This window comes from Mytilus galloprovincialis, chromosome 1 (genome assembly GCF_965363235.1).
Source record: "Mytilus galloprovincialis chromosome 1, xbMytGall1.hap1.1, whole genome shotgun sequence".
Lineage (NCBI taxonomy): Eukaryota > Metazoa > Mollusca > Bivalvia > Mytilida > Mytilidae > Mytilus > Mytilus galloprovincialis.
In genome coordinates, this window is record NC_134838.1 from 93,797,449 (window position 1) to 93,816,129 (window position 18,681).

The 18,681-nt window shown below is 30.8% G+C and overlaps 1 protein-coding gene across 2 annotated transcripts in view; it reads left to right on the forward strand.

The window, feature by feature from the left end:
• The first annotated feature begins 2,281 nt into the window (after positions 1-2,281).
• LOC143045214 (fibrocystin-L-like) overlaps positions 2,282-18,681 on the forward strand; it is a 41,258-nt gene continuing 24,858 nt past the window's right edge. For both annotated transcript variants that reach the window (XM_076217578.1, XM_076217570.1), the window contains exons 1-24: positions 2,282-2,432; positions 5,998-6,193; positions 7,388-7,496; positions 7,719-7,782; positions 8,093-8,192; positions 8,458-8,508; positions 8,853-8,929; positions 9,279-9,321; positions 9,581-9,762; positions 10,419-10,505; positions 11,096-11,364; positions 11,839-11,930; positions 12,177-12,319; positions 12,603-12,746; positions 13,080-13,235; positions 13,704-13,870; positions 14,392-14,613; positions 14,973-15,100; positions 15,502-15,668; positions 16,032-16,286; positions 16,601-16,755; positions 17,066-17,188; positions 17,614-17,719; positions 18,116-18,385. In XM_076217578.1, coding sequence (XP_076073693.1) covers positions 2,345-2,432; positions 5,998-6,193; positions 7,388-7,496; positions 7,719-7,782; positions 8,093-8,192; positions 8,458-8,508; positions 8,853-8,929; positions 9,279-9,321; positions 9,581-9,762; positions 10,419-10,505; positions 11,096-11,364; positions 11,839-11,930; positions 12,177-12,319; positions 12,603-12,746; positions 13,080-13,235; positions 13,704-13,870; positions 14,392-14,613; positions 14,973-15,100; positions 15,502-15,668; positions 16,032-16,286; positions 16,601-16,755; positions 17,066-17,188; positions 17,614-17,719; positions 18,116-18,385 — 3,394 coding nt within the window. In that variant the 5' untranslated portion in view covers positions 2,282-2,344. The remainder of the gene's footprint in view (positions 2,433-5,997; positions 6,194-7,387; positions 7,497-7,718; positions 7,783-8,092; positions 8,193-8,457; positions 8,509-8,852; positions 8,930-9,278; positions 9,322-9,580; positions 9,763-10,418; positions 10,506-11,095; positions 11,365-11,838; positions 11,931-12,176; positions 12,320-12,602; positions 12,747-13,079; positions 13,236-13,703; positions 13,871-14,391; positions 14,614-14,972; positions 15,101-15,501; positions 15,669-16,031; positions 16,287-16,600; positions 16,756-17,065; positions 17,189-17,613; positions 17,720-18,115; positions 18,386-18,681) is intronic.

Consider the following 18,681-nt stretch of genomic DNA (forward strand, 5'->3'; position numbering starts at 1 on the left):
GGGTAGGATGAAATTTGAAAAAAATAGGCAGGACAGGAGTTTTGAGTAAAAAAAAAGGATGAGACACTTGCAAAAAAAAAGTCAGGATGACAATTTATGTAAAAAAAGTCAGGATAAACTGAAAAAAAAGCAGGACCGAATAGAGTGAAAAATAAAAAGGCAGGACAGAGATTACAACTAAAAAAAAATGCAGGACAAAATTTTTCATCCTAGCCCCATAAAAGTCAAATGGTAGCTCCCTTAGTCTAGTCCTGTCAGAGATATGTCTCTGGTCCTGTTAAGTAACCGAAAGTAACCTGTTAAGTAACCGTTAAGTAACCGAAAGCAAGGATTTGTATAGTATAAGGGCCCATGATTGGTTTAATAAAATAAAATAATGTCTAATGTCTATTAAAATCCTTGTCGAAAGTGGTCATACAAGTGTAAAAAGTCAGGCTCTCGTTTTCTCTGTTGAATGTCTTGAATTGTTTTACCATGATTGTCAAATCGGGTCCTTTTTAACACAGGCACTTTAAACAAGTGCCTGTGCTTGTTAATATAGCTGACTATGCGGTATGGGTTTTGCTCATTGTTGAAGGCCGTAAGTGACCTACAGTTTTTAATATCTGTGTCATTTTGGTCTCTTGTGGATAGTGTCTGACTATGATTGCCACTGAGACAGCTCTCCACAAGAGACCAAAATGACACAGAAATTAACAACTTACTATAGGTCACCGTACGGTCTTCAACAATGAGCAAAGCCCACTCCGCATAGTCAGCTATAAAAGGCCCCGAAATGACAATGTAAAACACTTCAAATGAGAAAACGTGTGTCTGAATGTATGTTAGTCAAAACAAAAGTTTTTGTCAAGGTCAACTGAGAAGTCAGTGGTGGATCCAGAAATTTTCATATGTGGGACCAAGGACGTATAACTAACATAATATACGTCCTTGGTGGGACCCATTGCCTGCCTGGGAATGGGGTCCACTACAGTCATGTTTCGGTGATTCCCTATATACGGTCATCAATATATTCCTACAAAAAGGGGAGCTAAATCCCTCTCTTGTCTCAGAAAACAAAAGTTTGTTTTTCATTGAAACCGCTAAAAAAATGTGTGTTCGGAAAAAAATATGTTTTTTCTTGTTTTTGATATGGGATGTTATTTACCTGAGACTACTATAACGTCATAGCACTAGCTGGGACTATTATACTATACTAAGATAGTATGATAGTGCTGAGGGCCTGATTTTTTTTTGGGGGGGGGGGTCTCATCACGATACACAAGTTGAATTTTTTGTCAATCACGATTCACAGAAAATAAATTTCCATGATCACGGATCACGAAAATATAAAAGAAAACTGTAGAAAAACGGATCACGATAGCGAAAATGCGCCTATCACGAAGAACGAAAATAACCCATCAGGCCCCTCAGTGCTAGTAGTCTCAGTTCTTACATGGGGAATGTTTTCAATTAAATTCGTTGATATGAAGTAATATTATATCGTTAGATATAAAAAAAAAAAAGAAGAAGATATGGTATGATTGCCAGTGAGATACCACATCTTCTTTTTTATATTCAGACACAGGACTGTTTTGAAACTCAATGTTAACTTTTCCCTATTTTTATTGTAAAGAGACATTTTTTTCACACTAACCTTCTGAAACTAAGTGGTTTTAAAAAAAATCAAGAATCAAACAATTTTATTGGTTTTAAACTGGAAAAAATGTGCACCTCCCAAAAAAATGGTTCTTGTAAAAATGTATTCGGAACAATTTGAGTATTGTAGTGGTACTTTGTAAAGAATTTGTTTATTATTTGTCTATATAAGTTTGCCCAGTTATATTGTGCACCTACAATTCTGCGTTGTAATAAAGATATTTTCAAAGATGAAAGAAGGTCTTGTTTTGCTTTTTTTTAATTTACTGTTTATCACGTAGACCTATTTGTGTATCTTTTATCAATTAAAAACCGCTTATGAGACAATGCGTATTAAATATATAAAAATACTTTGTGACTATACAGGTTAGCTTTTATAATGACATTAATATTATAATGGTATTATATTGTTATAAGTCATTACATGATTGTTTTTGTTTACCTAAAACCCCTTTAGTTGTTTGTTGTAATTGATGTATTAAATAAAGGTATGAATTTCGTTCAAGTCGGTGCGTGCTAAATCATTAGCGGGTACCTGTGTTCTTGTGTAACAATTATCGTCACAGCTTAATCCATCCATACTATTTACACAAATTTAATTTCAAGCCATTGTCCTTAATGATTAATCCAATGTGACGACATCAAAAGTTACCTATAAATCTATTTGTGGAAAACAAGATACTCCAGAAGAAAAATACAGAACACAATGATAAGACACAGACATAAGGGGGGACAAATTTCTTACTTTTCAACAGTTTTAATTTTCGTAATTGGATTAAGATGTATCGATGCCGGTAAGCTATCTTATTTTAAGATTTATTACTTTTTTCATTTATTTCATTATACTTCAATACGCATTTAGAATCTACTATGAGGTTGTTCCATGCTCTTTACTAATAAGTTTTGTTGCAATTTATATTTTATCATTTTTTACCCGGAGCAAGACGTTGGTAGCTTTAACGGAGAACTAGTATAGTACTAAGCATGGATACAACTTTAACTACGATGGAAGTATGTTCTATATGGTGTTTTCTCCTTGACGTATAAATTTCCACAGAATATTCTTTGTCTTTGTATATAAATGCCTGTTTGTTAATTTCATGCAATATTTTACGAAGTTTTTCAGTTTTATTTCATGTGTTTTTTTTCATTTTGAATTGTCCGGCATTCGCTCACGAAACAATCCAATGAAAACTATTCCGCTATAATACTAGCATAAACATTATTCATACCACATCTTCTTTTATATTATTCTGAGTGTATCTGGAAATTTACTTTTTATCTCGCGCTTATCAGTGCACGTCTTTAATTCGTTAGAAACAATAATAATTAGTAGTATTTCGTACCGAGATATTTCATTCCTTAACAGTCTTATTAACAGTAAACCTTTTAACATTAAAGCTTAAACGAAAACAAAAGTATTGAATTATTAAAGGTTTACCAGACAGATAGTAGTACCAATTACTATATTGCTTTGAGTCCTACGGGAGAATTTTATAATGGTTATAAATTTTTTATGGTCAACACCGATAAACAATCAATAATTTAAAGAAATGATGTAAAGCCTATTCTTACTAAATAATACAGATCCCCATAAAACCCGTTCGCGACTGAGTGAGTGAAACAAATTCACAGATTACTTATAATGCTAAAAAATTAAGCCAGTATAGAAATTATTGTGAAATTCCAAAATTACCGCCTTCTCTCTAGCTCCCCTCAGTATATATTGCACGTAAATTAGTTTGAAAAGGGGGGTTTATACTTTAAGCAAGTTCTGTCATCATTCTTCTTAATTTATCATTAAATAACGACTCAGTAATTTACACTGCGAATACTCGCATTTCAGACTTCTGTATCATTGTTCACGACATTTCTATATAAAAAAAATCTCCAATGGTTCTATACCTTCCAAGGAAAATACTTATAATAGATTACAGCTTAACAAGTGGACGTCACAAACTGTCTCTTCTCTAGAAAGCTAACACCTGTTTGTGATATAGGAGCCTTGAAAAAAGCTAACCTGGAAAAAGAACTTAAATTGAAATACCATGAAACGTGTATCTAATATAAAGGTTATTTCATTCTTCCAATTCGCCTCCAAATCTTTCTCATGCATGATTGATTGATTGTTGGTTGATCAACGTCCAATGACAAATATTTCATACATGTTCCGGACGAATAAGTTGGTTCTTTTTTTGGACGATACATAACGCATAGACAAGAAACAAACTTTAAATATTAGGCAACACTGAAATATTGTGCGGTATGATTACGTCATGCTTATCGTCCTGCTACTGATATCGTTGAAATAATTCATTCCTTGACCAACATACAAAAATATGAAAAAAAAATCCTTCGTAATTTTATATCATTGAGCTCAAGGCTCCAATTTTTCCGTTGCTAGCTCATTTTAGCAATGTTTGGGACTCCGGGCTCCACTGATAGGACACCAGGCTCCCATAATAGGGTTCCAGGCTCTCCACTCCACTGATCCGATCGGGACTCGAGATACATGGACCCTGGTTCTCCTAACGAAAAGTGGTGTCCTGAATATTACTCAGAAATATTAAGTAAGAGATCGTCCCGCTTCTAACTGGGTTCGGGTTCGTCTATAACCAAATATCGTTGTCAAAAATCTGGCCAAAGGGAACAACATTCACGTACTTACCTAACCGACCCTCCCCGAATACAATATGCTGTTACCTAACCGACCCTCCCCGAATACAATATGCCGTTACCTAACCGACCCTCCCCGAATACAATATGCTGCTTCACTACAATAATATTAATTCTGACATAATAAACCGTTAATAGTTCTTTAAATCTAGGTATAATGGTTATTTTGATAAAAGTCACACATTTTGTTAACTTTGTTGCGTGTTTATATATCGGATGCAACATTTAAAGTTTCAACCCAATCATTTGAAACATGTATATCAGTATGTATATCGCATGATAACCGGCTCCTGTTCTATAACTTCTTTGTTTTAGCCAGAATATCCCTTACATCACTGCTTAAGACGAACTTGTTTTTTTCGAAAGCGTGATGACATTACTGCTGATTCATTGATCTTTTATTATTTTTTTTCATGCCTGACTTCTCCTTTATTTACTAAAGGGATCTAAAGGGTCCACCTGAATACTTGTTTGCCAATAGAAGTGTCTTAATGCAAAGTCTAAGATAGACACTATTTATTTAGAAAGCAGACTCAATTCTGTATTTTATTAACAAATGACGTTAGATAGAGTTTTGATTCGTTGCTTGTCGATTAAATTGATATAATTGTAAATCATATCCATTAATCTTACAAGTAAATATTTTGTGGTCATTTTAATACTTATCCAAAAGACATTGGATGTAAAGTCACATTAATTTTCTGATACACGCTATAGTAAAACCAAACCACTTAAAAGGTTCGGAAAAGTTAAATAATGTATTTACTCGAATATCGATCTTTGATTTGAATCTGGGGTAATGCTCAATGTAGTCTTTATACAGATTTTCTTTTTAATGGGGGTTTCTATTTTAGTGGTGAGTTGTGGTATGTATAATAAACCGCATTTCAAAGTGGTATAATAAAGCTGATATTTTTAGAAGAAATTGACAAAGAAATGATGTATACATATATATTTTCTGTTTTTGCCTGTTTAGTTTTTTCTTAATTTTTTTTTAAAAGATGGGAGTAGGCCTACCCGTGTGTCGTCTGCCTGTCTTATCTTATGATAAGTGAGGGTAGTTATGTCCTTTTACCGTCAGGTGGCAAACGGTAATTTTTTGGCAATCGTAATCGTCAAATTGGTTAAAATTTTACCGTAATTCGTCAAAATATCCTTATCGTGATTCGTCAGAGGTCTCAAATAATTATCGTTACCGTCACTTTTCGAAAAAAAAATTAGCGTGATTTGTCAAAACTCGATTTTAACATAGTCTAAAGGAAATTGTACAATTTATCGTCATGCACCAAAAATAACCGTTAACGTGATTTTAGATTTTTTTTACCGTGATTCGTCAAGAAAGTACCCTCAAAAGCACTGTCAGCACGGAACAAGTTTTGTTTTCTCTATAACACACATCTGGGAACAGTATATCTAATATGTCAATATATATGTTCCTGCACAAATACATTGGTAGAAGAGGGTAAACTAAAATGAGACTGAAACACAATAAGACAAAAAACAGCAGAAAAGACATCAATGCATAGCTCTCTTAATTGAAAACAAACCAGATAAATTATAAAAGCCAAAGTTGCCGTAATAGGCTTTGGTAAATGGACTTAGCATATTATATGCTAGTATAGCATTTATTCTGATTGTTACTCGATGAAAGTCTACCACATTTAAGTGATTTATATATTGTAGTAACTGTGCATGGGGTGACACCAAATAAAGGAAGTCTAAATGGAGAAACGAGACTAACGATAGATGGAAAAGGTTTTTCAGAGGACCAGTACAACGAAGGGAATGAAGTAAAACTGGTATCATCAACTGCAGTTTATGATTGCCCTGTCCACAAAGATGGTTCAACAGAAGTACAAATCATGTGTTATACTCCTCAGTAAGTTCACCATTGTTATTTCTTCTTCAAATAGGTTATATACTTATAAAAATAAATTGTATGGCATAACGATTTATGACCATTTTCTGATTTTCTGATTCTCAATCATGCAGAATCTTTAAGAATTTAAATGGAAATGGAAATGGTTGAAGAAAACTACCTGAGTGACAATTGGTCAACCAAGGTCTCCCAAATCTTAAGACAAGCTTTTTAAAAAGCACATACTTCTTTGTGGTTTCTTCTGGTTCCTTGTTTCAAAATGAGCGTGTTTCCTTTGTCTAAGGAATGGTCAAGGTAATATTTGTATTGTCTGTATTTAACAACTTTTTCCTGTCTTTCTTTATACAAACATTTCTTATATAATATCCATACAGATTTACGGAATAAAAGGCAATTGTGTCTGAAAAAATTATCAAAATACTTTAATCAGAGACATATATAGATAAGATAATGAAGATAAGATATTTTTATTCTCAACCATAATACAACACCAAAAATAAGGAAATTTTGAGTATAGATATTCAGGACATAACATGTGTTCTGTTAATAATTAATAACCCCTACGTTTGTTTATGTATCACATTATATAAAACCTTGACCAAAATTTGACCTAAGTTACATGTCCTCTACCATAGTATGCGAACTTATAATTATTACAGTGTACAATTAACAGTTTAATGAAAGTCTATTTACAAATGGTATCTAATTTAAAGTGTTAGATTATACAATTCCTTGGTTAGATCAAAGAGAAAGAATGCATTAATAAACTAAATGTTTATTATATTAGAATTCATCTAATTTGTGACTTTCATTTTTACTTATTAATAATTGTGGCAAACTTTTTTTCTTCAGTTTTTAAGATCTATATTTGAATTAATTGCAAATTAAATTTTTTATGATAAATTTGAGTACGAAGAAATAGAGCAGAATAAAGGACCTTAAGAAGTCTTTTTAGTTTTGATTTTATTATGTTGTAGGGTTACTGTCTCATTAAATCATCTCTTTATCACTTAAATATTTATAAATGTAGATTATCTTGTGTGGTATATGGTAGTTTTATTATCAGAGAAAGTTCCACAATTAATAGATTTCAATTTCAGTACTATAGATAGACATAAAATTGAAAATGATTGAAGTTTATTTATTTTGATCTATATGTTATGAACTATAGGGAAAATATTGCTTGTGTTTTAGGCGTATGGTGGCAGATGATTACTATATTAGAGTATCAGTTGATGGAAAAGATGTTCCGTTAAGTGATCACTGCAATGGAAACGCCAATAGTGGAGATTGTAGATTTACTGTAAGTTATAACCAGCATTGATATAGGCCAAAAAAACTCAGGGACAACTTAGAACAACTTCTCAACTACAAGATATTAATATAGCTCAATTGTTTGGTATCTGAAATTTCAATGAATATTCTTAAAATCTTTTATAATTATGTTAATTGTAAATATTGTTTATAATAGCATAATATGTATTAAGCTAGGACTGCTGTTAATACTATGCATTACTCTTTTCAGGCTACACAGAGCGTTACACCAACGATTACACAAGTTGAGCCTATTTCCCAGGCATCTCTGCCAGGTAATTTATAAATTAAGTATATTGTGGTATTTGGCTGTGTACGGTCATTTTTCCCTTATCAAGTTATTTTAAAAAAATCCATGCCCTAAAAACACAAATCATTTTCCATCAACATGTTTAATAAATCAAATTTCCTTATACATGTATTTTTTGGTGTGTTGTTATAATTGTTATTTTTATGCCTAAACTTTTCATGTTATGATTTATATTTTATAGATTTACTGTTTGAAATTGGATGTAATTTAGTGTATAACATGAATATTTTGATAGGTTTTAAGTCTTCAGTTAATATTTGTGTTATTATTCATAGGTGTTATCATAAAATTATATGGCAAAATTTATTCTGGTGTGTATGGAAGCAATGTGCCATCGGATGAAATCACAAATGGCATTACAGAAAGAATTTTAAGGTTTGTACATATTTATTTGCTCAAAATGTTCCTCATTGTTTATTTATGTTATCAAACCAAAAGTAACTTTTGAATAAAATGTAATTTAAATGCTTTTAAAATGATGTTTTGAAAATTACATTTTCATAAACACTTTTAGCTTGTTTTGTAAATACACTTTTATTTTTTCTTAAAGTCAGTACTGTTATTTGAGGTCGATAATTAGTAAAAAGTACATATGTATAGTAATTAACCTAATACTTATTTTACTTTTAAACTTTTGCAGAGTGTATGCCCATGCACAGTTGTGTGAATTACGTGGAGAGAATGATACATTGTAAGTTGAATATTCCACTAACCTTTAAAAAAGTTTTCCTCATTTTAAAAAACCAACGGTACTTTATTGATGCTTGGAAATTAGGATGGTGTAGTATTTTAATTTATAAAAATGATAACATAATCCTGGTAAGATTTAAAAAGATGACAAAAATAATTTGTTTAGGAATGAGCAATATAAAGATGTCTATAAAAGTTATACAACTTATACTATATTTAACAAAACCAAACAATATTTAAAAAAAGGGAAAATGCTGATTAAATGTTGAGATACAAATGTAGCTCAGTAGCAACAATGTAATTCACCTAAAGTCTTTTTTAACATAGTACATACATTTTTTTCAGTCATGGTTTAGAACTGGACAATGATGGAAGTAGCACTAATGGCTATATGAAATGTTTAACAAAGGGAACTTTTGTTGGTATGTATACAAATCTATTATATTTACAAAGCACTGCAGAAAAAAAAAACATTTTGAAATTTATTTATCAAAGATTGTTTGCACTTAACTCTTATAATAAATTTACAAAAAAGCTACAATGATACTGCAGAAAAAAATAGAGTTTTTGTAATTTGTACATTATTATTACTTATATATATATATTCTATGATTATGCTTTAAATATTATCAAGTGTAAGGTTTGAGGTCTGTGTGATGCACCCTAATATATATATGATCCTAAGTACAACCTTCAATTGTTAAAAAAATAATTCATCTTTTGGGTTATTTTCATCACATTAAAATTAGACACCATTTTTTTCTTTTGTAGGAAACACCAATGCCAGTTTTATTTTAGAAGGACAATATGGAAGGTTTGTAATATAAATGCATTTGATTTTCAATTAAAGTATTTGATAAACTTAACTGTATAATGTTCAGTTTCTGTTGATGTATTATGGTATGAGGACTTACATTAGAGTGAAATAATGGTTAAAACTAGAAAAATGAAACACATGATAGAGTTAGTTTGACTCTGGAGAAAAATGAAAATTTTATTTTATTTCTACAATTATTATTTTCATTAAATGAAAGGGATTAGATCTATACTTTTGACATGCTTTTTCTTTGTAGGTCCATGCCTGATGCTGATTTGTTAAGAGTTTCTAGTAAAGATGACATCTACATGTTCCAGACATATGCCAAAGTGACAGGTGTAAATCCATCTACCGGCAGTGTTAAAGGTGGAACACTGATTACTATTTCTGGGGAATACTTTGATGAGACAAACTCTGCAGTCAGAGTGTTGGTAGGAGGTAAGTTTCCATGGTATTTTGTAAAAGATTGATTATGTTGTTAGATACACTATGATGTTTTAATTCATAATAATGAACAATTATAAAAAAAACAAAAAAAACTGCAAAGTTCCTTTAAAAAAATCAACATGTATCAATTGTAAGGAAAAAATTCCCAGACTACATAATTGTGACATACATTGAAAACTCTCCTTCCATAGAAAATTTTGAAATAAGAACAAGAGACTGAAGCTTTATCTTGTATAGTTATTAATTTTGTGAATAAAACTCAATGTACAAACAACCATACTTTATAGAAAGATTCTGCATTTGAAGTAATATAAGTAAGGGTTATTTCCCTTGGTAGGCAGTAGAAGTTGAAACTGAAAGATTCCTTGTTTAATCAACAAGACTAGATCATAGTGATGAAATATGCAAGGCTTTAAAAGATATTTTTTTCGGTAAACAATATTTTTTCTTAAGTTACAAGATTAATTTGATTGTCATAAGAAGGAATTTATGCACATTGGTCTTAAACAATGAGACAAAGGGGAAATAACTCTTGCTTAAATTCTGTCAAACAAAAGAAATGTTATAAAAAGTTTTACATTATTCATAATATATTTGAATAATGAGAGTAATTTAAATTTGAATTGATTCATCCATCTGTTTTATAGGCACGGAATGTGAAGTAACAGATGAAGTAACAGATAGTCAAATCATTTGTAGAACTGTTGCTCAGTTATCTGCCCCTAGATATGCAGGTTGGTATTACACACTAGTAGCCCCATAATTTAAAATTTGAAATAAGAAAAGAAACTTTAATTCAAAGATAGCAAAATTACTTTTTGTTTACAACAAATGTATGTATGATATACTGTGTTTTCATTAAAATATTCTTGGTATGAAGTTTTTTTCATTAAAAAATTACACCTTTCAAACAAAATTAGCTGTAACATAAAAAGCAATATCACAAAATTACTGAAATCCGAGGTAAATTCAAAATGGAAAGTCCTTAATCAAAAGGCAAAATCAAAATCTCAAACACTTCAAACGAATGGATTACAACTGTCATATTCCTGATACTTTGTTCTTAGCATATTTTCTACAATACCGTATTCAAGGGGAAAGTAACAAGTCAAGGTTTTTAGTACCTTAGTAAGAAATGTAAATGATGAGTGATTTTAAGTCCTGGTAAAAACTGATGTCTCTTAGATTTCATCTTATTTAAATCAAATGGAAAGGGCTTCTGCTGAATTATTAGCAGCCAGCAAAATCCAATAAACAGAAAATAGATTCAACATATTTATTGAAAATAAAGTATATTTTGTAATTTTATTGTTAATTTTTGCAGGTAACAGAGGATTAAATTATGAGCAGTTCAGTAGCACATACCACAGCTTCGCAGATTTACCAAATGTGGCGGACTTACTAACCAATGCAACAGATTATTCATCATCAGTCATCGATGAGTTTTACTTTGACGAAAATGATTTAGATGAATATTCAACAAGGACACATGGCTATTTTATACCTCCACACACTGGTCAATACACATTACACATTAAATGTGATGATGCAGCCATTTTGTATCTGAGTACGGATGAAGATCCTGCTAATAAGGTATTATGTGAATGAATTTAACTGCACTTTATCATCTTAATTAACTGCAGCAAACCTTATAAATATCAATCCCTAAAGTCATTCTAATAATATTCAAAGGGAGAAAACAGGGGAGGGGTGTACATGGGTTGAAACTAACTTATTATATGACTTACATGTGTTGGAACAAACCTTTTGAAATAGTTAGATCCCTGCCCAAGATTCTCTTACTTTTAGTAGACTTTAATTTTACTTCACAGTACTACCATAACTTGACCAAGTTGTGTGTATTGGGGAAAATGATTTTTTTTTAGGTAAGATATAAAAAAGATTTTTTTTTCTTTCAAAAACTTGAGGTAATTTTTATAAAAAAAACCCCAACTCAATCAGTCAATGCATAGGAAAACTGTTTTTGATTATATTCATAAGACTGTTTCATTCAAAAATTAGATATTTGATATTTATAAAACTAAAAGTAATGGATTTTTTTTTAAGGTACAAGAAGCATCCTGTCCAAAGTATTCATCTAAATGGACATCTAATTCGGAACAAACATCAAGAAGAATGCAGCTCATAAGGGATAAATAGTAAGTAGTAATACACTATTTCTGGTGCAATGTTGTTATATTTATACAACAAAATAAAGATGATATTTGAAGAAAATCAATGTTTTTCCTGTATTATTTGAATTTGAAATGACTGTTTCATTATAATAATTATTAATGAAATAATCTTGAGATTTTTTTATTATTATTTTTTTTTAAGTGAATTTTGTAAAAATTGTGTCTTCATTAACACAATATTAATAATAAATGATGGATTTCTTTTTTCAGTTACTACATTGAAGTACTACATTCAGAGAATACCGTTGGTTCAAATGTTAGAGTTGCAGCTCGACATTTAGATACAAAGTTTGTAAGCCCTATGACAGGATTTGCCAAAGAAGAAATACAGAAAATAAAAGTTACTTCTACAGGTATACAGTTTTTTCAAAGTGATTTCGGAAAAAAATTACCAAAAAGCATCGCTATTGTAAAAGCATACAATATATGAATGTAGACAAAATTTAAAATAAAGAATAAAAATATTATCAATTTATAATTGAGGCTGAAAATGAAGATAAAATTAACAAAGATTATCAAACAATAATTGTTTGTCTGTTCAGAATTATACATCTATTGGATTTCAAAAGGAAGAGACACAGGTTATGATCATTTTGAAAATACTGCAATTACTAAATTAAAACTTAATTTTCATAGTTGAAAGAGAAATTCAGCAAGTTACAGTTAGTGATTTAACTGCTGGTTCAGCCACCAATGAAGTACAGGAAGTCACCATTGAAGAGAATTCTGGATCTTTAAGTGATGCCACCTATCAACTTTGTATCTATGGTGTCTGTACAAGTAAGTAATCCTCATATCTTATTCTACATTGGTCACAGTTCACTGATCTCATAAAAGCCTCAAGTGCACTAGGTCATGGGTTCAATTTCTGGTACAGATTTTGTCTAAATGGGATATATTCATTTATTTATCCAACAAATATAATATAATTAATGCACTTAGCATCCAAAATGAATAAGAACACATGCCAATTAGTTTTGCAAGAAAATTGACAATTTACACAGAATTAAGGAACATTATTTCTTCATTTGCAACAGAATATTTGAATCTGTGAATTATATTTAATTGAATCAAAGATATCTTTATAATCATTTATATTGCATTGCATTTCAGAAATGCTACAGACAATTTCAGATGGTGCTGACATTGGAAATGCATTGAGTGAGCTCCCTTGTTTTGATAGTACTGAGTCTGTGTCTGTGACATCTAACACTTTATCATCAGGTGCCCCAGGAGCAAAGCTGACTGTTACATTCAATTCTGAAAGAGGTAATTAAAAGGCATACAAACATTATGAAGTGATCTGGTACTTTTGAAAAATTTATGACATACTGTGGATTCATTTATTTTCGAGGGTACCAATTTTCGTGGATAAAGGAAAACTCGCTTATTCGTGGATATTTAATTTCGTGGTTTTGCCAAGTCGGCATACAAGCCTATTTGAAATTTGTCATTCGTTGAATATTTAATTTCTTGGTTCACCTGTATCAATGAAATCCACGAAAATTGGTATCCCACGATTAATGAATCCACAGTAACTGGTTATGAAATCAAGTTACCTTTTAATATTTTTGACATAATCAATTATGATTCTTTTACTTTTAATCCCAGAATTAATGAAATTCAGTGTGTAAGAATACTATTCAAATACATTAAAAAAATCCTTACAATTTCAGAAGATTTTCCCAATAATTAATTACCTTTCAAATACATTCAAATAATGCTTTACAATTTCAGGAGATTTTCCTGATATGAGTGCAAGGACCACACCAGGTATTGGAGGGGAAACATTAACAGTACGTGTATCAGAAAAAAAATCTGGTGTTCCGAGTGGGAAGTACTTTACATTAACCATGGAATCTATTCCTACTCCACTCATAGCAGCAGATGCTTCAGCTGATGATGTGAGTATAAATCAAGTTTTATTGTATGTATTCACAATTTGTCGCTATTTAAGAAATTTACCTTTGATCTTACTGTCTGATAATCTCCTTTCTCAGCACAGTACAGTGATACGTAAAAGTATTACTAGAAACAAGGGGTGCACATGCCATTGTCAATGAAATTAACAACGTTGTCATAGGTAAAATAGCGATAAACAGATTATCATTGGTCATTTCAAATTGATTGCTTTTCTCACTTTCGCTGTACCGGCTGAAGCAAGAAAATCAATCTTGTTGAGATGATTAACTATAATCTATAATTATTGATAAGCTTAAGGGTATTTTAAGATAAAGCACATATTACATGTTTTCAATCTGCAAAAGCCTACAGTTAAGTTATGAAAGATAGAGAGAAAATTGGCATCAACGTATTTTTTTAAGGACATAAATAATTTTTCTTTTATATCATCTTCATATGTCAGCATAACAAAATTTAATCTGCACTGCCATAAATATAACAACTCATTTCTATGTTTTTATAGGTTAAAACAGCTTTGGAAGAATTGTTTGGTACCAGATGTCCTTCTTTCTTAACTAGCCCAGCAGCTAAGAAAAAGTTTATTAATTACGAATCTGGTTTACCAAGTGGTGTAAGAGGAACAAAGACCAATGAAGTAGAACCCTTCTGTGGGCGATATGTGGTCAAAAACCCAAATTATTTGTACAATGGCGGAGATTTGAAATTGTCAAGCAGTGTAACCACGGTAATTCAGAATTATTAGTTTATTTTACAAGAAGAAATGGAACATTTTCAAATTTTAGATAAAATTCAATATTTCCACTCACAGATCACTTTTAAATAACTTTTGACAATTTTCTTTATGTTATTTATTTTTAATCCATTTTACTTGCATTTATCATATATAATACAATGCACGTAATCTCATTTAAAAATAAAAGGAGTTATGTAAAAGAAAATTAACACATACAAATTGTCATCAACTTTATTTCTTGCTTCACTTGTCAGGATATTAGGAAATTTTAAATACTATAGTACACTATAATAAATGTTTATTTTCATATTCAACATAATTTGTTTATACAACTGTTTTTTTTATTTCAGCTATGTTTTGCTTACCAGGGCAATCAGTTACAGAATTACGTCCGAGTGTCTTACACTTATGAGGATGATGCTGAAGAATTACACAATTCCGCTATTAATATTGACGTCGCAATGTCTACTACTGAAGGGTAAGAGTAAAAACATGTTTTTTTCAAAATTTAATTCCCTTAATGGTCAATTTCATCTGAACAAGTATAGTATCTTGTAACTTTTTAAGATTATAATTCCTTACATTTTGCTTGAGAAATGATATTTAAAACTTAATTTAATTTGTAACTTTAACTTAGTAAAAGGGAGATAACTTAGGAAAATGAAAAATATTTGATCTACTTTGAACAGCAATTGAACTGATCATTAGTTATGTAAAATCTTATGTAAAAAACGTCATATTCAACCTTATTGTCATATTGACCAACCAAAATATGGCTGTAATATTTTCATTTGAAGTTGGAGCATTTTACAAAACAGAAAAGTTGAATATTATATATATATGAGAGAATAGAAGTAATTATATGATTTAATATTACAGGTGGCATTATACATGTATTGATATGCTGAGTGAATTAAAGTCAGCCCGTCCTACAATAGCTTATTTCTGGGTCAGAAAGGTTCAAGTTTACAAACTTGGGTCTGCTAAGCAGTTTTACATTGATGATGTTTACATTGGTCGTGAAGCAGTCCTGACAAATTCTACTGGTAAGTCAATTATCATCAATATAGTTCGATAATATTTGACTTGCACTGGACTTGAGGTTGATTGTTTCAGCTTAGAAGTCCAGCTTCAATTGCCACTAAAGCTGACTACCAGAATATTTTAACTGTATATAGAAAGAGCCATCTAACAATAACAATCAATCAATCAATCTTGTATCTGATTTTATTTTTGGCCTTAGTGTTTTCCGTGTTTCTGCGACTTATGTTTTTTTTTGTCATCTGCCTCTTTTTAAAATGTACAATATTTTTACCTAAATGCTGAATGTGACTTTTTTATATGAAATATTGTTCCAGTATAATGAAGAGAACCAGTTTATATCTACATGTTGTGATTTTGTATTTCAGATGTTAATTTCTTTCGTATGACACCTGCCAAACCAAACTCAGCTTTTATTGAGTCAGTATCTGTGGCTTCACCAAGCGCAGGAGTTTATGATATAACACTCGTACCACACGATTGTGGCAGTGACTTTCCCTTATTTAAGAAGATTGCAGGGCAGGTTAGATCTGGTGGATCAATCTCTGTAACCAGGACACAACCAGCTTCACCACCCATTACTGGGTCATTTAGTGTTACTTTTAATAGTAAAACAAAAGCTGGTAAATATAATTATCACTCTCAATCTTTTGAATGGTGTTAAAAGTTGAATTTTAAAATAGAAGTTGAATGAGTCATTTGTTAAGTATTTTGGGTATTGTTTGCTGTTTGTAAGACAGTTTTAAACCTTTATTAGTACAAGATTTTTCAATTAATTTTTAGAAAGTGAAATTGTTCAGGGAGTTATGAAGTCCTTAAATGCCGACCGGCATGAAGAGGATAGGTGAGGTGAGGTGAAATTGTTCAGGTGCCAGCAACATGTATTAGATTTTAACACTGTATAATTTTTCTATTAATACCAATCTATTTCCTTCAGGAATTTCCTATGATATGGATGAAGCACAATTAACCACTATGCTTGAGACGATAGAAGGTATTGGTAATGTCAAGGTCACAAGGACAGGAGTATGTTCTAACTTTGATATTACCATTGCTTATGAATCATTACCAGGAGATCAGGCAGAGATCATAGTAAGTTTTTCCAGTTCACTTAAGTTGACAAGATTCCAGCACAGACATGAAATATAATTTAATTGTACCATTAGGTTAAAATGTTGAATACTATATGAGTAAACTATTTTCTTGAGTCTAAATATATATTTAGAGATTGGTTCTTTAATTTTGGCTCCTCTTTACTAATTTTTTTTACACAAGATTAAAAGTAAGTCTTACAAGTATACTTAAAAGATATTTATTCATGCTATAGGAATATTTTATTTATACTATTGATATCAACATCAACTATTCTCTATTTAAAAAAAAATGTGATCGACTTTGCTAGGTTGATGCCAGTACATTGTTTGGTAAAGATGTAGCAGCTGTAGTGACAACTATACAAGATGGTGGACTTTGGTACGATCCAATTCCAGGGGATATGTTACGTACTGACCATGAGCTACCACAGGTGAGTTTTGTATAGAAAACCTTTTAACCCTTTCTTAGAAATTGCAGACCTTTAAATTTTGATTAAAAACAAAACAGATTTGCCATATTTGAAAAAACTCAACAGACCAATTTTATAAACTCAACTCATTTACAACTTGCCTACCTTGCTTATTTACCTACAAGTTAACTAATCATTGATGTCCAAATCTATTATGTTACCATAATGCATATCACTTTAAATGGCCCACAATGATTTTTACTACATGATTCTACATGATTTTATAATATATTACTGTCTTGGTATAGGTTATGGTATATGTTAATGGTATTTCAACTTTTTGTATTAACACAATTTCTATCATTATCGTGGTATAGGTTATGATATATGTTAATGGTATTACAACTATTTGTATTAACACAATTTCTATTATTATCATGGTATAGGTTATGGTATTTGTTAATGGCATTCCAACTATTTGTGAAGGAGATTGCACATTTGAATGGAGTTTAATTAGTTCACCTACTGTCACGGCCATCAGTCCAACATCAGGTAAGATAATCATTTATTATATTAAAATTTATAGACCTCTTTGCAGGCTAATATAAAGTTCTTTTTAGTAGTTCACTGAAATCCATTAACACTTTGCTGACTGAATTGTTTTTTTCTAAGACTTTGAGTGGCCAGTTTAAATTTCCGCCACACAGTTTGCCTTGCCTAAATTAATTTGACATGTGAATGGAGAAAAAGTGAAGTTTAAGAAAAAACTTTTGTATCTTCATTGTTTTTCATCAAATTGCTTTCAAGAAAAGGTGTAGTAAAAAATGTTTATGCATGAGTGAGATATGTTAATTCTGATGTGTTTTTGTTATTTAATTATGTATTGAAATATTTCTCTGAACTTATTTATACCTTTGAATAATTCCACATTATAACTTTTTGTTATAGGTGGCCCAGGAATACCTGTTGTAGTTACTGGTACAAATTTTGGGGCTGTCTTGGTTAATAATGAGGTAGAAATCGGTGGGGTCATGTGCACTGTTACTTCTGGTAGCACTACTAGTTTAACATGTACTACTGGTCAAGGTTCCTATGGTACATACTTGGTAGATGTCTATGTTGATGGAAAAGGAAAAGCAACTCATGATGCAGGAAATGTGACCTTCCAGAATACAATGGCAATCAGTGGAATTAATCCAACAACTGGAACTCTTGGAGGTATTTATTTATTTTGAAGAAAAAGTTAGTATCCAGTTGATAAAATTTGCCACAGACGATTTCTCTCTCTTCATGTTATTTCTTTATTTCTTGATGGTTAGCTCTTAATGTGACTGAATGTTTATAGTTTGAACTTGAGTGACCTTGGAGAAAGAAGGAGGTCTTATAAGAGTCTTTAAGATTCAGAATTTTATTAAGTATCATACCAAATTAAATGCACACGTAAGATTAAATCTGAATTGAATAGTTATTTTTGAATGAGAAAAATTAGAATGCAAGTGATTCATAGTTTTAAG